The 25,100-nt window shown below is 59.2% G+C and overlaps 12 protein-coding genes and 1 non-coding gene across 13 annotated transcripts; 10 read left to right on the top strand and 3 right to left on the bottom strand.

The window, feature by feature from the left end:
* Window positions 1-165: 165 nt before the first annotated feature.
* On the top strand, window positions 166-1,772 carry EHS24_005315 (uncharacterized protein; the record flags this gene model as incomplete). Its single annotated transcript, XM_028620843.1, has 2 exons — window positions 166-1,666; window positions 1,714-1,772. 2 exons carry the CDS (start codon window positions 166-168, stop codon window positions 1,770-1,772), a joined length of 1,560 nt encoding a protein of 519 aa, XP_028471885.1.
* Window positions 1,773-1,928: 156 nt separating this feature from the next.
* Window positions 1,929-2,701, bottom strand: EHS24_005314 (uncharacterized protein; the record flags this gene model as incomplete). Its single annotated transcript, XM_028620842.1, has 2 exons — window positions 1,929-2,591; window positions 2,633-2,701. The coding sequence occupies 2 exons, from the start codon at window positions 2,699-2,701 to the stop codon at window positions 1,929-1,931; spliced, it is 732 nt and encodes a 243-aa protein (XP_028471884.1).
* Window positions 2,702-2,984: 283 nt separating this feature from the next.
* Window positions 2,985-4,212, top strand: EHS24_005313 (uncharacterized protein; the record flags this gene model as incomplete). Its single annotated transcript, XM_028620841.1, has 3 exons — window positions 2,985-3,478; window positions 3,560-4,095; window positions 4,139-4,212. 3 exons carry the CDS (start codon window positions 2,985-2,987, stop codon window positions 4,210-4,212), a joined length of 1,104 nt encoding a protein of 367 aa, XP_028471883.1.
* A 265-nt stretch (window positions 4,213-4,477) lies between these two features.
* On the top strand, window positions 4,478-5,422 carry EHS24_005312 (uncharacterized protein; the record flags this gene model as incomplete). The annotated part of the gene is made up of 3 exons (XM_028620840.1): window positions 4,478-4,755; window positions 4,793-5,322; window positions 5,358-5,422. The coding sequence occupies 3 exons, from the start codon at window positions 4,478-4,480 to the stop codon at window positions 5,420-5,422; spliced, it is 873 nt and encodes a 290-aa protein (XP_028471882.1).
* Window positions 5,423-5,806: 384 nt separating this feature from the next.
* On the top strand, window positions 5,807-6,564 carry EHS24_005311 (uncharacterized protein; the record flags this gene model as incomplete). The annotated part of the gene is made up of 3 exons (XM_028620839.1): window positions 5,807-5,916; window positions 5,958-6,463; window positions 6,497-6,564. The coding sequence occupies 3 exons, from the start codon at window positions 5,807-5,809 to the stop codon at window positions 6,562-6,564; spliced, it is 684 nt and encodes a 227-aa protein (XP_028471881.1).
* Window positions 6,565-6,936: 372 nt separating this feature from the next.
* On the top strand, window positions 6,937-8,171 carry EHS24_005310 (uncharacterized protein; the record flags this gene model as incomplete). Its single annotated transcript, XM_028620838.1, has 7 exons — window positions 6,937-7,051; window positions 7,159-7,241; window positions 7,277-7,420; window positions 7,461-7,791; window positions 7,832-7,900; window positions 7,959-8,077; window positions 8,133-8,171. 7 exons carry the CDS (start codon window positions 6,937-6,939, stop codon window positions 8,169-8,171), a joined length of 900 nt encoding a protein of 299 aa, XP_028471880.1.
* Window positions 8,172-8,964: 793 nt separating this feature from the next.
* Window positions 8,965-11,795, top strand: CNFKH1 (forkhead box protein; the record flags this gene model as incomplete). Its single annotated transcript, XM_028620837.1, has 5 exons — window positions 8,965-8,988; window positions 9,307-9,369; window positions 9,661-10,034; window positions 10,097-11,428; window positions 11,489-11,795. The coding sequence occupies 5 exons, from the start codon at window positions 8,965-8,967 to the stop codon at window positions 11,793-11,795; spliced, it is 2,100 nt and encodes a 699-aa protein (XP_028471879.1).
* A 3,035-nt stretch (window positions 11,796-14,830) lies between these two features.
* On the top strand, window positions 14,831-17,353 carry EHS24_005308 (uncharacterized protein; the record flags this gene model as incomplete). Its single annotated transcript, XM_028620836.1, has 2 exons — window positions 14,831-16,974; window positions 17,038-17,353. 2 exons carry the CDS (start codon window positions 14,831-14,833, stop codon window positions 17,351-17,353), a joined length of 2,460 nt encoding a protein of 819 aa, XP_028471878.1.
* Window positions 17,354-17,648: 295 nt separating this feature from the next.
* Window positions 17,649-17,744, top strand: EHS24_005307. The gene has a single exon. It is a non-coding gene; the product is annotated as a tRNA-Glu (tRNA).
* A 686-nt stretch (window positions 17,745-18,430) lies between these two features.
* Window positions 18,431-20,236, top strand: EHS24_005306 (uncharacterized protein; the record flags this gene model as incomplete). The annotated part of the gene is made up of 7 exons (XM_028620835.1): window positions 18,431-18,552; window positions 18,611-18,660; window positions 18,704-18,827; window positions 18,876-19,416; window positions 19,461-19,657; window positions 19,697-19,909; window positions 19,957-20,236. The coding sequence occupies 7 exons, from the start codon at window positions 18,431-18,433 to the stop codon at window positions 20,234-20,236; spliced, it is 1,527 nt and encodes a 508-aa protein (XP_028471877.1).
* A 145-nt stretch (window positions 20,237-20,381) lies between these two features.
* EHS24_005305 (uncharacterized protein) lies at window positions 20,382-21,354 on the bottom strand (the record flags this gene model as incomplete). The annotated part of the gene is made up of 4 exons (XM_028620834.1): window positions 20,382-20,492; window positions 20,529-20,869; window positions 20,911-20,982; window positions 21,021-21,354. 4 exons carry the CDS (start codon window positions 21,352-21,354, stop codon window positions 20,382-20,384), a joined length of 858 nt encoding a protein of 285 aa, XP_028471876.1.
* A 276-nt stretch (window positions 21,355-21,630) lies between these two features.
* On the bottom strand, window positions 21,631-23,333 carry EHS24_005304 (uncharacterized protein; the record flags this gene model as incomplete). Its single annotated transcript, XM_028620833.1, has 4 exons — window positions 21,631-21,664; window positions 21,709-22,014; window positions 22,052-23,238; window positions 23,280-23,333. The coding sequence occupies 4 exons, from the start codon at window positions 23,331-23,333 to the stop codon at window positions 21,631-21,633; spliced, it is 1,581 nt and encodes a 526-aa protein (XP_028471875.1).
* A 374-nt stretch (window positions 23,334-23,707) lies between these two features.
* On the top strand, window positions 23,708-24,825 carry EHS24_005303 (uncharacterized protein; the record flags this gene model as incomplete). The annotated part of the gene is made up of 3 exons (XM_028620832.1): window positions 23,708-23,842; window positions 23,880-24,355; window positions 24,390-24,825. The coding sequence occupies 3 exons, from the start codon at window positions 23,708-23,710 to the stop codon at window positions 24,823-24,825; spliced, it is 1,047 nt and encodes a 348-aa protein (XP_028471874.1).
* Window positions 24,826-25,100: the final 275 nt, after the last annotated feature.

The following is a 25,100-nucleotide window of genomic DNA, read 5'->3' as shown; positions in this document are numbered from 1 at the left end:
CTCACCAGACCCCCATCAGCTCCACGTCAATCGTCTCACCCGTGTCACTCCCTACGAACCCCTCCCTCCCCAGAGCGCTGATCTCACCAACACTCCATTGCTCATCCTTCAACAGCTCATTCTGCATGGCCACAACACCCGCACGACACGCACCCACGCTACACAATGACTCACCACCAGTTCTCCCGGGCCCAGCCCTTTACGCCCACCCTCGACACGTTCAAGCCACTGCCAAACCCTCCCGGTGATACCTGCATTCCCGTGGGGACCGAGTTGCCACCCGTTCCGCCGCCTACCCATCGTGACGGCAGGTTCTCCATCCCTCAGAGGTCGGCCACGATGCCTCACCTCCCTACCAACCAGCACCCCTCACGTCCCTCACATGTGCGCTCTGCATCCACGTCTGCACTAGTCGGGAGAACCACCGCCCCATCAGCTTGGTCTGGCACCCGATCACAGCGGCCGGTCCTCACTGTGACTCCGAGGCGCACCCCTCCTCCCCTCTCACCTGAAGCCTGTAACGCTCCGCCCGACTACTGGATGACCGAGGTGTTGGAAGTACGGGTCAGTGAAGAGTTTTCGCCTTGGGTGTACGTTCCTCAGCCTCCGCTCCGACCTGTAGTACGAAAGCCACCCGCGTCTCCTACGAACACGACCCCGACCCCGTCACTGCCACAGCCCTCCGTGCCGTTGTCACCACTTGTCATCCAGAATCCAGACGACAGCGCCGAAGCTACAAACTGTCAGCAGACATGTCGCCCGAAAAAGCCCATCAAGCCTCACCACCTGCGCTCAAAGACCCTTGACAAGAAATTACAGCATCCCCCTCCCTCCGCCACACTCACTCGTCCGGCCCTTCCACCCCGCTATCAGCCTGGCAGCGAGAAGGATTCTCTCTCACGCAGAACGTTAGTTGGGCATGGTACACCCCAGATGCATGCCTCAACACCTCAAGTGTCCCTCAAAGTCAACACGACTCAGCTGGGCTACCGCCTCCACACCGGCTATGACCGGGATGGCGACGCGGTGATTCTGTGCACAGAGGGACAGGTCAAAACCGGGTTTTTGGTGCGCTCTACTGCGTTGTCTCGGCTCAGGTACGTAAACGGTACTCCTTTGGCGCACGCTAACTCCAGCAGTGGAACGTTTGCCCAGGCCGTCGTCACTCGGGATGCAGCCACTACCGCTGGTCCCATCGTCGCTGTGGCAGACACCAGTCTCGCCATTTCTCTGCTTCTCGGCTCCCTCATTCACGGCGCCTTGATTTCCACACACGACACCCACCGCCTACTGAGTGTGCCCGACTACCTCACCCTTTTAGCAATGTACGACAAGTACGCCGTCAAGCCACACATCCGGGCCATGTTGGTGCATGCCATTGATAGCCGGGCCTTCGAGCTCGCTGCCAACTTGAACACGCCCGCGTCCGCCACGAGCCGGCAGACTGCAGTAACAATCCTCCAACTGGCTCACGCTGCTAGATCAGCGAGGCTGTGGGAAGCGGCACTTGCCCATGCACCGTCCTGGGCAACTGACCCGTGGGTTATGGGTGAGACCGAACGAGACCGGTGGGGGGTGGATCTGTTTGACGTGCTTTTGGCCCTCGAGGTGCTGAGAAAGGGAACCGGGGAGAGGTTGGGGAACATCCGAGTGAGATATTCGGCTGGTGAGTGCAGAGAGGTCTGTGGGTGGGTACGTATCGCTGACACTCAGATGGTACACCTGGCGTGTATTGTGCCAAGGAGCCAGACACCGTGTTCTACCTATTATGAGCGCATGTATGGCACACTGTGTACATCATTTCTCTGCCTGCTTCTTCTTATGAATTACTGAATCGGTTTGCCCACGCTACCTTGTCCTGGAGGTCCTTCTTGATCCCGTCGTTCTCCTCTGGCCCCTCGCTCTTACCACACAGCCTACGTAGGTGCCTACTGGCCGTCTCCATGAATGGCCATAAGGAAGAGTCTCCTGTACCAGTCCCTTCCCCGCCTCAGCTCCTCAATGTCCACCATCTGGGCTCGCAGCCGGGATTCCATGCGCTCAAGACGCTCCTCCAGTAGTTCTCGGTGTAGCTTGGACACGGTCAATTCGTTATCGAGCCTTGCGAGATCCTCGAGAAGCGTGCGGTTTGTGAGCGTCAGTGCCGAGTTCAAGCGGTTGGCGTTGTCAACGTCAAGGGAGAGCTTGTAGTTTTCAACGCGGAGCGCCGCGAGCTCGTCCTCGTCCGTTGGCGCCGCGGGGTAGGTATCGGTTTCGGTGTCGGCACGGCAGCGAGACGACCCGTAATGACACTTTGGCTGGCCGCCGCCACCTGTTGGCGTGTGTGGGTGCGCCGTTTTGGCGCTGGTACAGGAAGTGGGGCTGCCGTCGCGAGAAACAGGTGTGACGAGGTCCACAGCTGGCAGGGAGGTGGGACTGGTGGCGTTCTTGTCCTCGTCCTTGTTGTTGCGGCGGAGATAGGCTGCATGCTCGGCAATCCAAGGTGAAGGGGGAACGAGTGCGCTGGGCGCGCGGTGAGAAGCGTTCGCGTTGGGGTATGCGATGGAGGCGACGTACGCCCTTGCAGAGCTTGCGGTCCGTATTGGTGGGCGCTGACGGTCAGCATCATTCGCATCCGGTTGTCCACGCTCACCGTGCCATGGCCAGGCTGTTGCATGAGGTTCCATTCTGCTATACACTCCTTTACCTCTTCAATGTTCATAGTGGTGGAATGGATGGGAAGTGTAGAGAAGGGACAAGGGGAAGGTTGTGGTGGCAAAATTGTATGGCGGTGGGCATGGGGTGTGTGTCTCTGTGTCTGTGGCACGGGTCTCCCTCACCCAAACAAACAATCCAGTCAACCGTACAGTCAACAATCCAGCCAACCCAACACAGTCACCCAGTCACCCTAGTGGTATCCTTCTCTTCTTCTCTTCTTCTCTTCTTCCCTCCTGCTCTCCGCACCCAACTCCACTCCAACAAGCCCACACCCCGGAGTCCTCCCAATGGTCCCCTACCGTGTCGCGGCGCTTCGCGTCCAGTTGAAGACTCTGCTTTGCGACGAGAGCATTCCATGGCAAGACGCACTGTCGACCGCCCACATCAAGCTCCGCCTCGCATACCCAAACTTGACCAACGACACGCTGGAGGCTCTCCTTGGTGGCCCCTCACGCGAGGCCGTCGTCACCACGGTGCGCAAGTTTGTGCTTGACAGTAGGTGCGATGCTCGCGTATTGCCTGTGGATGACCTCCCTCTTCCCGACGACGACGTCGACGACCCCTCGGACCCAGGCTCCAGCAGTCGTTCGTGGAGCCCAGCCCCAACTCTCACACTCAACCAACCCCCTCAAGTCGTCGTTTTCACGCCACTCCCCGTGGCAGCTTCGCCGATTTCCCTCCACCCAGAGTTCAACGGCGAGGGGGACGTTGTGATCGTGTGCACTCAAGATGACCAGCGCGTCGGATTCCGTGTCCAGGGAAGCCTGCTTCGTATGGCCAGGTAAGTGACAAGAGTCCACCTTATCCCGCTGTTGGGGGGCCTGGGCGTGAGCAACAAACGAGGTGGCCAACAATATCCCAGCCCCATCCTCGCCAACCTCCTCTCGTCGGCACGCGTGACCACTCCTCGTATCCTTTCAGTTGACGACAACCTGCACGACCTGCACGCCTTCCTCCGTCTCCTTCGCCTCGGCAGCTCGTCCTCCTCTTCTGGTGTGCCACCCCCGTTCAACCCAACTGTGGTTCAATGTGCCGGCGCCCACCGCCTCGCGCTCAAGTACAACGGTTGGTATGCCCGCGCTGTCCTCGACTTTCACGTGGAGCTCCGTGCCGCTTCCATCGTCGACACTGTGGGACCCCACGCCCACAAGGACCACGTTTACACTCTCCTCGTGCTCGCCCACGACCTCCACAGCTCATTCCTCTGGGCGGAAGTCTGTGACCGCCTCCAAGTCAAAAAGTGGTGGCACGATATCCTCAACCCCTGGAAGATGAACGACGAAGACGCCGCTGCGCTCGGAAACTCGGTCTTCTCTCTCATCTCCATCCTCGCCAGTGTTTCGAGCCGTTCGGGACTGTACTCGGACCTCCACGAGTTGTGTGTCCTTTACTCTGACGGTACGTGTGGAGCGCTGAAGAAGGGGTGCTAATGTTTGTTCAGAAGGAGACGTGTCCGTTGCTGCCGCGGGACGTTCCAGTGGTGGAGCGACGGCGATGTGTTCGTGTGGTTCGTAGTTACCTCGTCCTGGTCTGGGTACCTTGTGCATGTATATGTACCTTATCGTGGAACCGAAGAGGACCGGGCGTGGCGTTTGCTTCTGTGACTGCGGTGTTCCCTATTCCAGACGCGGCCTATGCCACCGCACTGACCGTCACCCACGATCCCACGACAATGTGTGCTGCACCATCCTCTTCCCATTGTCCACGCAGCTCGGCTCACAACGCGTCTTCCATCTTCCTCTTCCATCCTCACTCACTTATAACTTACTCCACGTCTGCCATGTCCCGCGCCACCTCGCGCGCAAGCTTTTTCACGGCCATGTCACCGACCTCGCGCAACTCGCTCGAGACACAGGGTTCCAGCAACGGCGCCAAACCCCACCACCCTCTCCATCGCCGTCCATCACCCTACGACCTGACTCACCCCTATCTCAAGTCCCACCCGAACCTGGAGCTCCACCCAGAGTTTGCTGTCGATGGCGACGTCATCATCTTGTGTCGCGAGGACGAGAACGTTGTCGGGTTCCGCGTGCGCTCGAGTGTGCTTCGCGCGTCGAGGTGAGTCCGTCGGCCCCGACTGCGTTGACCTCTGCAGTGGCGTGTTCGTCCAGGAGCTGAACAGTGCTCGGTTCGCCGACACGCGCACAATCGTCTCTCGCGATGCTGTCACTGACATGCACGCGGTTCTGAGGTTCCTCCACCTCGGGTCGAGCGACCACGCGGGACCCACCATTTCCCCAACTCTCCGCGACTACACTGCCATCCTCGCCTTTGTGAGCCTGTACGACGCCCCACCGGCGCTGCGCTCCTTGCTCCGGTGGCACGTCGAGGGCTGTGCGGCTGAGCTGGTGGCCGAGGTTGGCGCCGAGCCCAATGACAAGGAAGTGATCGCGATTGTCCGTCTGGCTCACCGTCTCCGCGCCGAGGCTCTGTGGAAGGAGATTCTGGACAAGAGTGCCGAGAACATGAGCGCCGGTTGGCGAGTCTTGCATGACCCGTGGACGCTCGAGGAGGACGACATTGAGCACCTCGAGTTTCGCCTGTGGTCACTCCTTATCCTGCTCTCTCGCGTCAAGGGGACTGTCGGGACGACGCTCGACCAGCTCACTCTTCATTACCCTAATGGTGAGCCATTCCACTGGTATGCACTGACAATGCAGCCAAGCAAGTCAATGTGGTCGGTAAGAATGGCCAGAAGCTGGACATTGTGCACACACTCGTCTGAGGCAGTCGCGAGGAGACGGATAAGAGGTGTTATGCATAGTAGTGCAACGGAACTACAACGGGGGAAGCGCGATCAAGGAGTCAAAAAAGTCCACTCACCTGTTGTCTTCCTCCATCCTCCACCCATCTTTCCTTCTTCTCTCAGTCTCACATTTATCCCCTCTCCCTCAGACTGTCCTCCTTCTCGGTACCCTACTCCTCCTGCTCACCCCACTCTACCCAGCTCCGCGCGCCGCCCTCGAGGCCCGGCTTCCAACCCCCACACCACCGCTCGCCGCTTCCATCACACTCCTCCGCGACCCCAGTGCAAACCGTCCCCACCCCGGCCACCCCCCATCCACGGAATCTCAAGACACTCTCCTCCAAGCTCTATACCCCCACCCAGATGCTCCTGCACCCTCACTTTGACACTGTCGGAGACCTTGTGATCGTCGCTCCCGACGGCGACCACATGGTCGGTTTTAGGATCCAGAGCTGGACCTTGGGCTCCTCGTGGTGAGCTAGGAGACTCTCCCCTCAGCAACACTAACGCCTAGCGCCAAATTCGCCTTCCTCGGCAAGAAGAAGCTCCGTACAGAGTGCTACAAAGTCAAGGAGCCAGCCCACGACGTCCACGCCTTCCTCCTCTTTCTCGTTTCTGACTGCACCACGCTGCAGCTCGACGTCGTGCAGTGCGCGGCCGTCTACCGCCTGATTCACCTCTGGGGCGGAAAGGGGTACCTCTTTACAGTACTCACGGGGTATGTGTACGCCAATGCCAACCGCCTTGTCGGCGCTCTCGGCGCTCGTCCTCCGCGCATGGGTATCACCGTTCTCCTTCGCCTCGCAGCCGACGTGCGTGGCACCGAGCTCTGGGCCTTGTTCATTGCCCACCTCCGCAACGGCCACTGGCGCGACGTCGCAAACCCTACCACCATGACCGCAAAGGAGATTTCGGAGATTGGCCCCAGCGCGTACCGTGCTCTCATCTTCCTCGCGACTTTTGGCGACCCCACGAGGCTGTGGAGCGGCATCGAGACTTGCACCGTCGGTCGCGACAACGGTGAGTTCAGGACGAGGACCAGGCTGACATTAGCGGGTGCGTTCTACATTCTGCGCATCACCTCAACGGGTCAGATCATGTATTCGGACAACAGTCTCTGAGGGGGTTTGGTGGATGTTAGCCGGGACGCGGGAAATGGAGCTCGGTAGCTCGGTAGCTTGTTTTGATGTTTTCCCCTGGTGGCGAGTTTCGTTCTGGACACAGATGGCATTTGTAATCCTTCCGTCTGGCCTTTTTCTGGGCACCAAGGCAACTCGAAAGTGTCCCCAAGCACTAAACTACACGACTGGACCCTCCTCAGCGCATCGCTGCACTGCATCCCCCTCTCGAGCATGGCACAATCCGGTCGTCTGTAACCCAGGTGGACCACCTCCACCGGGCCGATTTTGCTTCCGTCTCCCGCCCTCCGTCACTACCTGGCCATCTCACTCATCATTACATCTCACTCGCTCTCGTCTCTCCAACCAACAACCATGTCCGCTTTCAAGCGCAAGTCGCCATACGGCTCAGCATCTCCAGCTCCTGGCCAAAGCTCTCGCGGTGCGAGCGCGGGCGTCAAGCTTGAGCCCGACTCGAAGCGTCCAAGGGGTGAGTGGCATCAGCTGGGAGAAGGCGAGGCCTAGCATCCCGGCAGCCTCCTCCTCACCTACTCACTGAATTCTGCACCCCACTTTCCCTCTGACACCAACCTTTAGGCATCGCCGGCACGCCCTCCTCGTCGCATTACAACTTCAATGACCCGCGTACCGTCGTGTTGGAGCTGCGAGAGTACCTCAAGGTGGGTGGCCACGTTCTCGCGGAGCTGACCTGCAGGAACGCATCACGATGCCGTGGCAAGACGCCTTCTTCCACGTCGAGGACAAGAACCCAGGCATCGATGCAAACGATGTCCTTGACCGTCTCAAGAAGCAGGACCGCGTCAAGTTTAACGAGACCAACCAGGTCTTTACGTACGAGGTGGGTTTCAAGTACGTGTGGACATACTGACTCTTTCCAGCCCGAGATTGTCCTCCGCACGCAGTCCGACCTGCGCTCGCACATCCGTACCAACACGACCTGGGAGAAGACCCATGGCCTCCCATACAAGGAGATCAGGGAGCTCATGCCCGGACCCGAGCTGACGGGTTTCCTCGAGGAGCTCGAAAAGGAGGGCCAGGTGCTCATCCTCCGTTCGTTGACGGGAAAGCTCAAGGACGCACCTTTGCCAGAGCTCGGCAGGGAGAACGCCTGGGGCGAGCGCTTGAATGCCGGCGGTCCTGAGAGGTTCCGTACCATCTTCTGGGACGACCTCAAGGAGCGCAGCCGCGCGAGTGCGCGAGTGGACGATGGTGGGTAACAATGAAAGGGGAGGGGGCCTAACGGGGGTAGAGTTTGTGTTTGGTTGGGCCGACGTGCGCATCGCCGAGACGGACGACGTTGCCAAGCTGTTAGCGGAGCGTGAGTGCAGCGTCCCCATGGCATTGTGCGCAAGCTGAACCCAGGTTCCTCTCTACAGACGACCTCAAGGCGAGCAGTGTGGCGCCATCGGCAAAGAAAGAGGACAAGGAGCCCGAGAAGAAGAAGAAGCGCGGCCGCCGTGCGCTCAAGATTACCAACTCGCACATGAAGGCGCACGTAAGTGGTCCAACCGTGTGCAATGCATGCATGGCTGACAATAACAAACCAACAGGGTATCGACTTTTCGCAAGACTACGAGGCTCCGTCATAACGTGCATGTAGTTGAGACAAAGCCGTGTCATTTGACACCGGCGACGGCAGTAATTTGTTTTCAACGCCGTGTGTGGCGTGGTCATCGTTTGTTGTTGCTCTGCTGGCTCCCGCCCCTGGGGGCAACCCCCTGGTGGTGGAGGCCAGAGGAGCACTTTGTATGATAGGTATTCTTTTTGGCACATGCATTCAACGCATCAGGCATACGTGCTGGAGCAATGGGATGGACGCTGCAGGTTGGTGTGAGCAGATACATGCATATGCATTGAGAGACAGGGTGTCGGCGGACGGGCGGGATTTTTGGGTGGGTGAGAATTGTTTTGATGGAAGGGCCTTTCTGACGTGTAAATGAGCGAGAGAGATGTCGCCTCCCCTTTGCTGCTGGCGGGCACTCCCCCCCCTGGGTGGTTGTTGACTTGTGATATAGCTTCCATCCACAGCCCCCCCATTCTGGCAAAGACAGAACACCCAGCTCTTCCGTTCCGCTCTCCATCCATCTGCACCTCTCCATCCTCCCCCAAAGCAAGCATCCATCCATCGCCCATCGCCCACATCCACACACCCCTCACCCCGCGCAAAAACAAATATCCACCCATCTCCCCCTCTGCCTTTCTCGCGGCGAGAAAACACCAACACCCGCCGTCCTGCCCCTCCCCTCTCTGCTTCCTTGTCTCTACTCCACCTCTGCACCCAACCCACCCACTGGGCCGTCCCCCGCCCTACCTTCGCCCACCACGCCGGCTCAACAATACTGGCAGCCACAGGTAGCTTGGCGCCAGTCGCCAGCTAGTAGTATGGTCGACCTTCGAACTTGCCGCGTGAGTCCACCCACCCCCCTCTCTCCCCTTCCCTTTCGCTGCATGCATCCTTGCTTGTTGTGCATCCACGGAGCCCTATGCAAGGCTCCTGCTGGATGGCAGAGCAGGCTTGCTGGACGACTTTTGGTCGCTGCGGGGCAAACGTCTTTCTCTGTCCCCCGCGGCCGTGGATTGTTGTTTTCGCTGCCCAATGGGGACAACTGGGCCCATTCTCTGCCCAGCCCGCGGCAACCATCCAGCTCCATCCACCATCCCGCCCCGCACAGCACATCCACCACCACAGTGCAGCGACCGCATCCACTGACACCACCTTTGCAGTCGGCGGCAGACCCTCGTACGCCCGGTACAGAGGTCGCAGCAGCAACAGTTGGACGAGGCCAGGTGCGTGCTGAGCAACCCACCCATACATTACTCTGCTGACCCAGAAACCCACCCTCTCCCGCCAAACTCACTCCCCTTCTCGCTTCTGCGTCCTCCCCCCTCCCATACCACACTTGCACACTGTTGTACATCCTCTCCCCTCACTGTTTGTGTACAAACGGGTCTGTTGTGACCTGTTTTCGTGCTCGCACCCATTCCACACACACCCTCCCCTTTGCTTTCACGCCGCCGCCGCCGCCGCCCGCATTTCGCTCGCCTCCATTCCAATTCACTCCGCCTCCGCATAAACAGTCCTCGCCCCGCAAACCCACTCGTGTCCTTCCGACACCTCAATCCCTCTCGCCATCAAAGAACTCGCCCCCAGAGCAGCGTGGCGGCGAGCCACGCTTGCCTCCCTCTTTTGAAAACAACCATCTGCCGCCGGCCATTGCGAGCCGCTACCAGCCTGGGGTGTACACACCGCACTCTCCTTACCGCCCGGGAGAGTACCAGCGCTCCGAGTGCGCTCCGTCTGAGCGCACCCGCATCGAGCGCAAGCTGTTTGACGACGACGACGATATGCCTCGCAAGGACGAGCTGAGGAGCAGCAGCCCGCTCCAGCCCGCGTTTGAAGGCGAGGTCAAGATGGTCCTGCGCAGCGGCGCACCGGTAGATCTAATGTCCTGGTGAGTCAGCCTAAAGCCACCTTAGGTCCTCTACTGTGTTTTTGTCTGACATGTTTCGAAAGGCTCCGCACAAACTTCCACCACCAACCGCCACCCCACTCTGTCATGACGTCTTCCATGTCGCTCGCCCATATCCAGCGTCTTTTACAAGAACGTTTCCACCGTGTCCCTTATCTGTCTGAACTGCACCGTGCTGTCCTTGCGGCCTTCCCCCACTCGGAGTGGGAAGAGTCCAAGGATGGCAAGGAGCCACCCATCATGCGCGGCCTTACCTGGCACGGTCGCGACGTTACAGACGAAGACGACCCGAACGCTACCCCAGGCAAGTCGGCACGCGCCAGCGCCAGCGCCACTGTCTCGCGCGGTCGCCAGCCCCGCGTCGACACGACCGTTGTTGTCAACGGTGGCGCCACCAACGGAGCTGGCACGAGCCGCAGCCCGACACAGTCGCCTCTCATGAGCCCCGTCTCCAGTGCCCAGCGCCAGATGCCCGACACTCCCGCACGCAGTGTGCTCGACGAGTTTGCCGAGATTGCCACGCGCACACCTATCGTCAAGGAGCGCAAACTTGACACTGACGCCAAACCCGCCGCCTATGCCCTCACAACCATTTGCAACTCGTCCGACCGCCCCTGGGACAAGCGCAAGCGCCCGGCGTCCCAGTCGCCCGAGCGTGGTCGCCGACGGGCTTCCACTCCGGACGCTCTCCAGGACCTGCTCGACGCTGCTGAGGCTGTCGAGGGCAGCCCACTCAACTCGGTGCTCAACAAGCACGAGCAGCGTGGCCACAAGCGCAGGAGAACCATTGCCGGGTCCAACGCTCACGACTTTGCCTTTGGCCGTCCCTTACCTCACTCGTCGCTCGACCAGCGCAGGTCGCGGTCCGTACGCGGTACGGCATCGCCGCAAATTGCCGGCCTGTCTCTCCTCGCCGTGCGCGAGGACAAGAGTGGCGTCCTGTCTGCCGACGAGGGTGACGAACCCATCTCCCCGCTGGCATCGGAAGAGTCTGGCGCGTCACACCAGCTCGTTGCCATGGGCGCTCCGTCGTCGTGGGGCCGTCGTGGCGTCGCCTCGTCCACGGCGTCGCAGCTCTCGGCCATCTCCGAGTCGGTCTCGCTCGCTGGACCCTCAAACGGTATCCCCAAGGCTGCCGGTCGCAAGGTCAACGAACTGCCAACGTCGTCGCAGGGCCAGTACCCCGGTGTCGACTGCAAGCCGCCTTACCCTTACCATGAAATGATCCGCTTCGCCATTGAGAATGCGCCTGACCGAAAACTGCAGCTGGCTCAGATTTACTCGAGCATTGCCCACCGGTTCCCATTCTTCAAGACTCTGGACGAGAAGAAGACCGCTGGGTGGCAAAACTCTATCCGTCACAACCTCAGTCTCAAGTGAGTATAACACCCACTTTGGTTACCCCCCTTTTGGCCATTGCTGACACGTTTTTACAGAAAGATGTTTGTGCGCGTCAACAAGGCCGATGGTTCGCCCGACGACTCTGGTGGCAAAGGCGGTTGGTGGACAGTCCAGCCTGGTGTGCCCGATGAAGGCCGCCCCGGTCGCAAGGCCAAGGCCAAACGTGCCAAGGACGGGTCAATGGTGATGGGAGGCGAGATGGGCAGCGGAAGCACAAGTGCCACCAGCACTCCCGCGCCACCTCCGCCGATGGCTCTGCCACCCCCACCACCACCCCCACCACCACCAACCGAGCCGTTGGTCCAGCTCGAGCCAGTGCCGGTTCCCGCGGCCTCACAGTAAACCGTGCACGCGGTACGCTTAAAGCGCTGTAGGTTGCTGTACTATGAGGCAACGAGCCAGCTGCTGCTAGACTCCCCCACCAGAGTGTCCCCCCCCCCATCAGAGTGTTCCTCCAATCCCTGGAACAGCCATATTTTCATGCCCCCCCCCCCCGTTGTTATCACGCTACCAACTACTACTACCCCTGCCTGTGTGAGGAGAAATGAGTGAGGAAAGGACGAAAGGACGGAAAAGAGATCGTGATCGTGTCGCTCGCTTTTGTTTTGTTATCGATGATGAAACTGCATTGTAGTTAGTTGGAAGCGCAAAAGGGTGTGCGAGGAGGGAGGAGGGGGGAGGGAGACGCGCTGCATGCGACGCGGCCACTGGTGTGTGTGTGCATGGACGAGCCGTGTGGGTCAGTGACGTTCGGTGACGCGGCGGTGTGTGTTCATGTGTTCAAATGTTTGACAGTGACATTGTGAAAGGTGCACACGTACGACCGGGAACCAACTGTGCGACCATCCCTGCCATGGCTCGATGACCACGCCCTGTGCTCCTGTTGAAGACATGAGACGCACGTACACATACCTCTACGTATGCACAGTCTAGGACCAGTTCTCGGTCGATCTCGAGGCAGAGCTGTGTGTGGATGACATTGATCGCCCATGACGATCGTTCCGCAAGTAATTATGACATGCGGAGCATAGCCTCATACATGCGACACAACCCGTCGTCTCATTCCCAGATCCATGAAGCGGCGTCGGGACATCAGTACATACACCCATGTTCCAACGCCACGAGCCGGTCACACGATCTCACAGGTCACAAGCTGGCCCGTTCGTTGGGTTGAGGCTGTTCCCAAATACCAAAAAGTCCCAAAATACCAAATTCCACAGGTTCGGCTTTACGTTCTTTGTGTTTTGCTTCTTCTTTTGTTTTTTGCAAAACTGTCCTGATCGAGATTGAGATTGAGGCGTGGTCACGTTCTCTCCGCGGTATACAGTACTGACTGTTATACCGCCATCTCTGGAGCGTTGCAGCTGGCCACCTAAATATATCCTCTGCTTTCCGTTCTCTACGTACAGTACAGTACACGTACGTATCAGCAACGACGGCGCAAATGGCACCGCATCTTGCCATTCATGGTGCCGGTGTTCCAGGCCCAGTTGTCCAGTTTCAACGGGGCGAACAGGTCGGGAGAGGGAGACGCGTCTGCGGCACGTGTTTCTGACCCACCCCCCCCCCCCCCTCTCCCGCTCCTTCGTACTTTGGGTCCAAGGAGAATACCGTTCGACATGTTGCTGTAGATGGCCCTACTCACTTGCTGTCCATACACCGTGTTGCTTGTTGACAGCAAGGGACGTGGGGGGATGGGAGCTTTCGAGCTTGCCGAGTTGCTCGATCCGAACGGCCTCGGCATTCCGGCCCACCATCGGGTTACATGCAAACGCCCGCGCGTGTCTGCCACGCACCGCAGCAACACCGAAGCCCGGGACCAGCCGGAGGGTCGCGCGACTGGTCACTGCCGCTGTAGTCACCGTTGCATGCTGTCAGCCAGGTGACCAAAGGGGCCTCTGGTTCTTCGGCGGCCGGGGGTATGGCCGGCATCGGGATCGTCTTACGTAGAGATTTTTTCGTAGACTGCTCGCTCGCCTCTGTGAATGACCAGTCCTGTCTCCCTCTCCCCTGAGCCAGATATCGTTCCGGGGGTTGTCCTTTGCTGCTTGTGCTGGGTGCTAAACCTGGTCGTGTCTGCGCTGTGCTGCGCCTGACATGTAATCTGTGACCTGTGATCTGTGTCTCGCTGTGCCAGAGGTACGGGAGCGCTGAGCATATGCATGAGGCGGCCGTCGAGATACCCTGGTGTACACCCTGTGGCCCCTGGGGACGCCAGCGCAGAGCGGCGCCCGGAGAGTGGGTTGGGTGTGCACACCTTTGTCTCTCATCGAGAGCGCACGCTCGGCCTGTAAACCCCCCGCGAATGTCCTGATGATCAATGAGCCGCTGACGCGAGAGAGAGAGAGACATGGCGCCCGCCCGCAGGCCGCAGCCGGCATGCGGCCACCCAAGACAAGAGGCAGAGAGACGAGTATAGTCTCATGGCCTTTGCGTAAGCGCAGGGGTTTACCTGGCCGACGGCCGACGGGCAGAGCAGCGACCACAGCGCACACGCAGAGAGTCATTGAGATGCGCGCATTTTCATTTGAGAGGCAGGGTCCCCTTTTGTAGCCGTCAGAGCGTGCACGCCGAGGGGCATGTTTGGTGCGTGTATGCGTTGGTGTTGCGTGTGTTCGCGCGCGCATGCATATGGCAGGACATGTTCATTCAAACACACACCCACACACTATACATCTCTATCAATCAACCAACTCATCTCTCTGTACCTCTCTGGGCCATACCGCTGTCAACCCACGGCCACTTGGCTCAATCGTCCCATCCACCGATCCCATCAACCCCCGCCGCCCCGCCCACAGCCATCATCGAACGAGTGCCCGCCGCCGCCGTCTCGCACGATCGTCTCACAGCCCAACCCCCCCCCCCCCCCCCCACCCACTCCCATTCCATCCCATCGCATCACATCCACACACAGCACACACCCTCTCTTGCATCTCTACCTAGCACTATCCCTCCCTCTTATCGATCCACCCATCTCACCGTCTCCGTCCCCCACCCCACCCGCTCGTCGCCGGGTACTTTCAGAGCAACCAACAACAACAAACTTGCATTCCCCCCCTCCTCCTCCGCCCTCGCCCCGCAGGCACCCTCTTCCGAGACGCCAAGCCAGGACATCCTCCCAGGCCAACGACCACCCACTACAACCACAACTACTCGTTGCGCGTCTCCAGAGCATCTGTCGTTGGACACTACACCATGATCCTCTAAGCATAGTCCCCTCCGTCTCTCAACAGCATACCCTCCCCCGCCTTTAAACGAGCTGGCCTCCCAACCTCCGCCACTCGCGTTTCGTGTCGCGTCGTCTCGCAGTCTGTCGCGCGTCCCGTCGCGACCGCCCATCCTTCTTGTCACCGCGTTTGCATCCAAACAGTAGAGCAATGCCGTCCAAGTTCAAAGAGTTCCGCCGTTCTATCGTGAGCGCGACAGCTCTGGGTCGCAAAAAGCACGGCGGACACGGTCACGGTCACGAGTATGACTCTGAAGACTTTGACCACCACCACCACCACCACCACCACCGCCCAGGAGAGTTTGGCGACTTTGACCTCGCCAGCCCCGCATCACCCTTGAGTGCCAGCGGCGCGTCTGCCCAGTCCAGTGCAGCGTTCCTGCCCCACTCGCCAACACCGTCTTCTAGGGGCTCGATTCGTCGCCGCCGGCGCATGAGCGAGCAGCCAGAGCGCAAAAAGAGCTCGCCACACCGCCAGCACCGGAGGAAGCGAGCCGGTACCGTTTCCGGAACCGATCCTACCTCAAACAACGACGTCGTCAGCGACCACTTGCCGGCGGTGCCAGCCATCAATGTTAAAGACAAGAAACAACGTCCAGTGTCATGGACAAGTCTCTCGCCGCGTTGGAGCCCGCTACCCCTCCCCCCACAACGCGGCGTCATCTCGGGTCTGCCCCGCTCCGAGAGTGCCGGTCTGGCGTGCATCGCCAGCCTCGATCTCGAACTGCCTCCAGCTGTCGCCTCTGTCAGTCCGCGCTCATCGACTCCAGTGGCAGCACCAACAGTCACCATTGGCGCCCCACCGTCACCTACCCCGCCTGCCCCTCTGGCCCCGATCTTGCGTGCGCCAGGCGTGGCACCGTTGCGACGATCCTCCACCTTGCCCTCCATCCCACAATCAGCACCAGCACCAGTCATCTCCCTCTCGCCAGTGGTCGCGTCTCCACTCCAGTACACTACCCCTCTGCCAGTCCCTTCGCCCGCTGTCTCGCCACGTCCGTCAATGGATGCCGGATCCAGGACTCAATTGCCGACAACCACTAGCTTGGAACCCAGCCGTCAAGCCCCGGATGCCACACGGGTGCCTGTGTCACCAGCCAGTGTTCCGCCCCCGGTCGCCGAGGTCGTGGCTGCTACCACCACCCCTGCCACAGTGCCAGGAGTAAAGGCCACCACAGCCATGCGTCCAAGCAAGAGCATTATGGAGCGTCTGTTCCCCTCGGAAGAAATGGAGCGTCGCGCCAATGCTGAGAAAAAGGCGCCGGCCCCCGGCCGCGTCTACGTGTTTGACGTCATGAGCGAGGAAGAGCCGGCGGTGCCAAAGGATGGAAAAGAGCCACTCGCCAAGACTCGAGACCTCCCCGATTCGCACCTCGCGAGGTTGCAAGAAAGCGAGCGCCGCGCTCCGCTCGAGTACCGTACCAGCCCGTGGGTGCTGGCTGGATCCAGCCTCGTCTTCTTTGTCACACACCTCGAGCTTGTCCCACGCATGTTTGTCGGCGGCCGCCGCACGGACGTCAAGGGGTCGTCATCCGCCGTCCTTGGCCAGGCCACAATGCTCGCCGTGAGCGGCGTCATTACCATCCTCGGTACCGTCTCCCTGCTCGCGTGCGTGCCCACAGTCGCGGCTGTCTGCTTGTTTGCTTTTGTGGCAGAGCGGTGCCAGGGTCCGCCGACAAGGGTGTCTGACCGGCCCGACGTCACAGACGCCCCAACAGCGGACCGCGAGGCGTGGTTCTTTGTCAACGGCGTTGCAACCACTGGTTCGGGAGCTCAGGACGACATCAACGAGCTTCACGGCCTCGTTCGCCGCCCCATTACAGCAATCGTGAACCACTCACTTGGTCTGTGGTTTGACCTCGTCCAGTCTGTTATGCAGCGCGACCTCGGCCTCGCCACCAAGGATCTCCGCGAGGGATACAAGTACATCCACGAGGCGGTAAACAACCCGGCCATGGAGCGCGTCGTGGTTATCGCACACAGTCAGGGAGCAATCCTCACGTCGGCGTGGATCGACCAGCTCGTTGCCGACCTGCCAGCTCATCTCCTCGCAAAGGTCGAGGTGTACACGTTTGGCTCGGCAGCCAACCACTTTTCGCTCCACGCGTACGCCCTCGCGCGCGTCGAGCACTTTGCCAACATGTTCGACTATGTCGCGCGCCACGGCGTCCTCGACCACTGCCGTGGCGGCGCCTATGCTCCCGGCGTCGACGACACCGTCAAGGCAGTGTATGGACGGTACCCAGGTCGCGTGTTTGCGCGCAACCGTACAGGCCACATGTTGCTTGACCACTAGTGAGTAGTGACAAGCTGTGCAAGAGTGGAGTAACCCTTTTTTTTTTGCTGACCAGTACACAGCCTCAACCCGGCCGACTCGATCCTGGACGACCCGGAGGTTCAGGTGACATCGCGCTTTGCAGCATACGCTGGGGGTGGGTTGCCGCTCCCCCCCGCGCATGCGGGCGCGGCGGTCACCAGCAGCCGCTCGTCGTCGGGCTCGGGAACGACCACCACCATCGTGACCCCCGGCGACACGACGCCGTACTCGACCGACCGCGAGAGCCGCGACAGGGACGGGCCCATGCCCTGCCTGCCGCGACCGCCAAACACCAAGCGTGGGCGTTCGTTCAAGTTTGGCAAGTCGAGGACCGACAGGGTGTCGAGCCGCGGGTAGAGAGGGGAGGGGAGAGAGAGAGGAGGGAGAGAACACGCGTCGAACAGGGCGTAGTAGCATAAAGACCGGCAGCAGCAACACAACCACCACACTTCATTTTTTCCACCACCAACATTTCATTGTACACTACATGCACATTATTCGCATTCGTCTTGCACTGGAAGCACTGGACGAGGGGAGCAGGGTTGGATGCCAGGTCTCTCTGGTAGAAAACAGGGCAAAGATAAAAACAACATTACGTAATTATTTAGCGTTTACGAACTTGGCGGAGAGTGATTTTTATTAAAATGTATTATCTTCGCTAGTATATCGGTTAGTATAACCGCCTCTCATTGGAGAGTTTTCTTCGGAAGCATCGCGGTAGAGCAGGGTTCAACTCCCTGGCGGAGAATGTCTTTTTGTCTTTTTGCGCCATCATTTTGCTGGCGACTGGACGAGCGTCCCATGGAGATGTTGGTCGTCCTCTGCGACCGGGAAGTGCAGTCTGCCCAGTATTTAGGCGGTCTATGGCTCTCTTGGTGGATATAAACGATCTACGGTCCCCTGTGGGCCGCACACACGCTCCCGTACTGGTGACTTTGACCGCCGGGCGGGTCCTTGCTCGAGAGTCTTTTTGCAACTCACGATGTTGCATTGCGCAAGAGCGCGAGATCCGTGCAGCTTTCAGTCCCGGATACGACGAGCTCCGGGCACGACGAGCTATGCCAAGTCTAGAACATGAAATAACAGTGTCTTCGAGCACGACATGCCAACCGCAAAAGAACAGCCAACCGCAACGGAACAGTTCGCTTGAAGGTGCCCAGACAAATGGACTACCTTGGCGCAAATCTTGGCATCGAATCTCGCTCGCGGATCTGGACCCAGCCGCACCACATTTCGACTACTCGCTTGCGATAGCGCTGTCCAAGACTTTGGAGGCGCAAGCATAGCGGTCAGCGCTGTCGCCATCAGAACCATGACTGTCGCCATTGCCTTGCTCTTTGAGATTGTCTCGCTGGAAGGAAGGAAAAGAAAAAAACGAGTACATATTGATGAAGAACCTCGCGCCGCAGTTGGTTGCCCCCACCACTCGCACCCATGGCTAGCGAAAAGTACCCCCAGCAGACGTTTGACGAGTTTCCACCCGTCCCCCAGGACGAGGTGACGCTCACTCTGAAGCGTGACTGGACGCCAGAGGAAGAGGCTCGTGCCAAGCGCAAGTGGGTTGACCATGCGTCTTTTTGTGGCGAAAAACGAATCGCTGACGTCTGTCCGCAGGCTGGATTTCATCATCATGCCAATTCTCACCCTCGGCTTCTTCTGTCTCCGTAAGAGCCATTTCCCAAGTCAAACCTCCTTGCTAACTGCCAGAACTGGACCGTGGAAACATTGCCAACGCGCTCACGGACAACTTTCTCAAAGACGTTGGCATCAGCCAGAACCAGTTCAACGTGGGGCAGCAGATGCTGTCGCTGGGTATCGTTCTGTTTGAAGTGTGAGGGAAAGAAACCGTGGCAACAACATGAGAGCTAACGTGCCCAAGCCCGTCCAACATGATCCTCTATCGCGTCGGACCTGGAAAGTGGCTCACCCTGCAACTGTTCCTCTTTGGCATCGTGTCCACGTTCCAAGCGTTCCAGCGTGGCTACGCGCCCTTTATCGCCACACGCTTCCTCCTGGGTCTCACCGAGTCGGGATTCATCCCCGGCGGTCTCTGGACCCTCTCGACGTGGTACACGCGCGCCGAGACGGCCAAGCGCGTCATGTTCTTTTACTTTGGCAACCAGATCGGACAGGCGAGCTCCAAGCTCCTCGCGTACGGCATCTTGCACATGCGCGGTGTCGGCGGGCAGCCAGGATGGTTCTGGCTGTTCGCCCTCATGGGTTCGTTTACCGTTGCCGCGGGCGTGGTGTTTGGCCTGTTCCTGCCCGACTCGTTCAACAACCCCTCGTCGACGTTTTTGCCGCGCAAGGTGTGGTTCACGGAACGCGAGATTCACATTCTTCGCACCCGCGTGGTGCTCGACGACCCCATGAAGGGCAAGAAGAAGAAGCATATTGGACTGGATGCGTTTAAGCGAGCAGTGAGTGGTACACACGTCACGTCACGTCGTGCTGACCCAGCAAGTTTGGCTACTGGCGCCTTTGGATCCACCTCTTCATCACACTGTGCAACAATGGCCCGCAGCGTGCGTTTGACACGTACTCGCCTTCCATTGTCAACTCGTTTGGTTTTGCTCCGCTCACCAGTAACGCACTGGCTTCGGTGGGATTCTGGATCCAGGTCCCCGTGTCATATGCGTTCAGCTACGTATCGGATCACTTGTAAGCCTGGCTCACGGCGTGGAAGACGCTGACTCTTAGCAATCGACGCGGTGAGACGGTCATCACGGGCCTCTCGTGCCATCTGCTGGGCTACGTCTTCAACCGCATCTTTACAGAGATCAATAACCGTGGCCTGCGCTACTTTGGCGTCGTGTGGACGCAGACGTTTGGCACGTTCTCGCACCCTCTCAACATTGCGTGGATGTCGCTCACCGCGCGTGACTCGGAGGAGCGCGCACTCGCCATGGCAATGTGAGTTTGCTGCCTGCCAGCGCCAGTGTCCCCGCTCACACCAACAGGGTCATCATGGGCGCCAACACGGCCGGTATCTACGGTGCGCAGATCTTCCGCGCAGACGACAAGCCTCGCTACCGCCGCGGGTTCAGTATCAACATTGCCGTACTGTCTGTCGGTGTCGCCCTCGCCGTGGTCCGGTTCATCGATCAGCTGCGTACCCGCCGCCGGGCTGTTGAGGAAGAGGCGACCACCGCAAGCACCGAGTCGACCTCTAGCGTCGAGTACGCCGGTGACAGCCGTGGCCCTTCCTCCCCAGGGCTGGAGTCTGACTCGAAGGTTTAGAACATGTTGGTTTGAAGGATTAGAACATGTTGGTTTAGCACAAGTTGCTTTGAAGGCTCAGAACAGGTTGCCTAGTTTGTGATGTACGTCAATTCCCGAGCATTTACCCCCAATCATCTACACGGTACTATCAGTTCTAACTTGTCTACAACTTGGCATACTTCATGCGCGTCCTCCACCTGGCCTCCATGAGGCCTGGGTTGTTGCGGGGTCGCGGGAACTGGCCCTTTTCTTGGAGATGTTGGAAGATTCCCTCCTGACGGTGTTAGCACCGCGCGATGGCTTTACGCACCTTCAACAGGCCATATGCGCCTCCGGAAACCACCTGCCCCTCCACAGCCCCTCGCTCCACTGCCCGCGCAACGAGTCGCGCGCGGTCCCCGCCGTCATCCACAATCTCGTCAATGAGGCCAATGTCCAGTGCCTCGGCCTGGGTGAACCGCTTTCCTAGCACAACATCGCGCATGGGCCAGGGGCGACCGTGGGGTGGGGTGATTTTTGCCTTTAGCAGTTCCATGTCGTTGCGCGAAAGGATGACCCCAATGAGGACCTCGTTGATAGACAGCATGCCCTTTCCTGACGTCATGAGTCGCAGGTCGCAGGTCATGGCGACAAGGCAGCCCCCGCCAAAGGCTTTTGGTTGTCAGTTGGCGCTGACTGAGAGGAAGACTTACCGTGCCCGTTGATGGCAGCGATTGTCAATAGCGGATACGTGAGCAGTCGATACTTGAGGGGCTCCCACTGGTCTACCACGTCAGTGCTGTCCGCAGACTGAGTGACTCACTGAGCATGAACCCCTCGACGTTTTGTTCTGGCAGGCCCAGTCCGTTGCAGAAGAACTTGGCGTTACCGCTGGTAAGCACCAGCGCGCCGCCGATCTTGCTGCCCGTCTTTCCTCCTCCCGCTTCGCGCCATTCGGACTCGGCCGTGTCGAGGTGGCAGGACACCTCGTCCATCGCGTCGCCAGTCATACGGTTGTCCTCGCCGACGGTCACAGTGATGACCCAGACGGTTGGGTGAGGACGCGTGAGAGTGGCCAGAGCAGCGCGGGGTGTCGCTGGTGCCCGCGGGTTGGATTCTGTTGGAGTTGCGTGCGCTTCAGCTGTAGAGCTGCTCATTGTGTAGACTGTGGTGGATCTGACAGTCCCAAGTTGTGTTCCTGTTGTCGCGACGGTGCGCGTCGAGGTTACTGGAAATGGAGGGGCCCGGCTTGTTCGGCTATCTCCCGGGGAACCGCCGGACGTCGCCGACACGGCCCCGGGATGCCGGATTCCGGGCCCCCACGACTTGGCTCTGATCTCGAGACGGTCATCTGGGGTTCAGTGGTCACAATCAAATACGGACAACTTCTTGCATCTTGGGGCCACTGTACAAATACGCTTGAGAAAACTTTACTACAGACGCTGGTCGTCGGGCATAAACTTCATCCTGCGATTTGTCAGCTTCATCAGCGATGGCTTTACACTACTCACGCCTGGCGAACACCCAGGTCGCCGAGGACCTCCTCCGCGCCGCCGAGCACAGCGTCAAACTTGCGGGTGCGCTGATAGTGCTCGATGTACTTGCCCATACCGGTCTTGGTCAGGCCGCGACCACCAAAGATCTGAACAGCCTCGTCTGTAATCTCGCCCGTCCAGTGTGTGATTTGCATCTTGAGGAAGCTGATAGGGCCGGCGAGGTGCTTTGCCTGCAAGGCATAGTCCATGTTGCACATTTGGTATGTAACGTTCTCGACCCAGGACTGCATAGCCTCGGTCTTGGCAATCATGCCAGCAAGCCTTGGTGTCAGCAAATGACCACAGACCGTCGACTCACTTTTGGCGGATGACGGGCTGTGCGAGGAGTGGCTTGCCAAAGACGTCGCGCTGCGCAGCCCACAGCAGACACTCTTGGACAATCTGTCGGGCTCCCCTTGATACTGCACAGCACATGTACCAGCGCTCGTGGTTAAAGTTGGAGAAGATGATGTAGAGACCACGCCCCTCGGGGCCAATCTGGTTCTCTGCGGGAACCTTGACATTGTCAAACGTGACGTACGCGGTTCCAGCCGCCGCCGAGTATGTAGTAGGGATAGGTTTGGTCTCGAGGCCCTCGCTGCGTTCTACGAGGAAGGTCGTCACCTGGCCGTCTGGCCCGTCGCCGTTGTACGTCTTGCACGCCAGCAGAATGTAATCGGCGTACCGTCCGGCCGTGATCCACTTCTTGGTGCCATTGATTGTCCAGTATTTACCATCTGCGCTGCGAGTAGCGCGGCACTTCATGCCTGCGACGTCTGAGCCAGCAAACGCCTCGGTGATGGCGAGGCACATGACCTTCTTGCCGGTCAACACCTCGTCGATGACACGAGAGCGCAGCGGCTCCTTGGCAAAGTTCATGACGGGTGATAGGCCCAGGAAGACTCCTGTGCCGAGGCCAGACGAGTAGCCGCGAGTCGGCATCCGAGCCAGTTCTTGCGTCACAATCATCTCGTGGAAAAAGTCAAACTCTTCGCCCTTTACCCCACCCATCAGGACCAGACCGTGAAGATGCTTTCCGGGTCCCAGGCGCATATGGTTGACGAGCTTGTCGGCCATGGCCTGCTCCACTTCCTTTGACGGGGCTTTGCCGTTGTCCTCCTTGACCAGCGCGTCTGGAAGGATGACCTCGTCCACAAACTTTCGGAACTCGGCCTGCAGACGACGGTGCGAGTCGTTGTAGTATGGGGTCTTGAAAGCCGGATTGAGCCAGGTGGGCTCTCCGTAAGGAACACGCGAGAGGTCGCCCGGCTGCGGGGTACGGATACGCTGCTTCTCGCCTTGGATCTGGCCGATGCGGAGCCGTGCGTACTGGGGACGCAGGAGCACCTCGTGTCGGTGGAGGCCAAAGAAGACAGTGGTCGTGTCCTTGCCTGCAATGTCCTCGTCTAGCAGCACAGCTTCGCCGCCTGGGTGCATTGCTGCAAACTTGCTGAGGTCGTAGACAATCGAGTCTACAACGACCCAGATGTCGCCTGGTTTGTTGTGCTATGACGTCAGTCGACACACCTTCAGCTGTGCAAGCTCACTTTTGCGACCTCGTCGCGCGCGATGGGACGCAGCGGAGCGGTGGAGGTGGCCATCGTGGTTCAGTTGGGTGGAAGAGACAGAGGGACGTTGTCTATCATCGTGTACCGACGCGCCCTAGTTGAATCAAGAACACACCACGAACCATGTGACAGACTCAGATGCACGACACACCGAACTCCGCTTTCCGCGAAACGACTGTAGATCACCCACCTGTCTCGGCGCCCGGTTTGTCACACTGGCTCTGCCGTTGGACGATATGCACACAGAAAACACGATTGCTCTGATAGAACGACGCGCACGGACGTGGACAAAACGTACCTGGCCACATGACGTCGTTGTTGACGCGGGGTGGGCATCCGTCTGCAGAGCACTTTGCACTAACATTGACCATTGTACACGGCACTTTTGATGTCTACTCCTTCACACCATGGTTGCAGCAGCAGAGGTCACACGATACCCAGAACCAGCAAATGTTCCTAGTCAACTACGAGATGACGGTCCGCGCAAGCTTGGAACCTGGGACATTGACCTGCTTGCCCTCGAAGGCAACGAGGGAGGCAAGGTGAATCTCATCGTCTGCGCTTTAGCTGACGAAAGAGCTCCCAAACGACCACTTGACGTGGCTGCAAGCAATCCCAGCCGATGCACCGATAGAACACATCCGTGCCGCTTATTCGCGTGACGGGGTCGTTCACGTACGTGGTGTCCTTGATCGAGACAAGGTGTTCGACACGCGGGCAAAGTTCTTCGAGTATGTGTCCCCATCTGGGGTCCTCCAGCCCGAGACGGCACCGCGAGAGGGCCTGTACAACACTCAGCTGGATCCTGCCCAGTTTCCCGGGCCCAGTGCAACGCAGTTCAACCGCAACCAGAATGACAACAAACTGCTGGACCTGAGTGTATCTGCCGGTTACGAACCATTCATCGTCGACTTTAGTGACGATCCCGCCTTGCTTGGGTTTGTGGGCAGGTTGATGAGCGACTGGCAGGAGCCGTTCCGCTTCAAGCGCCAGCTGCTCAGGACAAACATCCCGCGCACGTACAAAGCAGCCACCCGTGTACACTACGACCAAATGTGGGTGCGTCATCTGCTTATCGGCTGACGTCAGGTACCTTCGAGGGATGGAACCGGGCGCGGTCACTGCCTGGATCCCGATGGGCGATGTGTCGCCCGTTTCCGGTGGGCTCATGTATCTCGAGGACAGCGTGCCGCTCGGTCTCGAGCTCGAGAACAAGTTCAAGGAGATGAACAAGGACTTGCCGCCAGAGGAGCAGCTCAGTGCCTTCAACCAGAACATGCTCTACGGCGGTGGTCTCACCAAGGACTGTCGGGCATTCTCGCTGGCTACTAACCGCCGCTGGCTTGTGGGCGACTATCGCGCGGGCGATGTTGTGTTTCACCACTCGTGTATGATACACTGCAGCGCCAACAACGAAGACCCCGAGGACCGTATTCGTCTCGCCACCGATGTCCGGTTCGCCGACAGGGCCCAGCCGTACGACGTACGCTGGGAGGAGTTTTATTACCCCGGCGACGGCAAGTGATCAAGTGAGGCCCCTCAGTGGGGCCGCACAGCATGACATCCAGGGCGGGGCATGTCGGGGGCATGTCGTTATCAGTCGTATCTGAGGATGCACTACTTTTTGTGTCAATCTCTCCCCGTTCAATTGGTCTTTCTCCCAGGCTCTTGAGAGTCTAGACCATGTTAGACTCCATTAGGTTGCTCCTGCATATGACGCACGATGCGGTCCCCCAACAAAGTGGCCCACCCGTTCCGATGTCGCCAGCAACGGTGTGCGCCACCACCACCACAAGGTCG

Source organism: Apiotrichum porosum, assembly GCF_003942205.1.
Source record: "Apiotrichum porosum strain DSM 27194 chromosome Unknown scaffold_21, whole genome shotgun sequence".
NCBI lineage: Eukaryota > Fungi > Basidiomycota > Tremellomycetes > Trichosporonales > Trichosporonaceae > Apiotrichum > Apiotrichum porosum.
The sequence above is the reverse complement of the archived record's forward strand: the minus strand, read 5'-3'. Positions and strand labels throughout refer to the sequence as shown.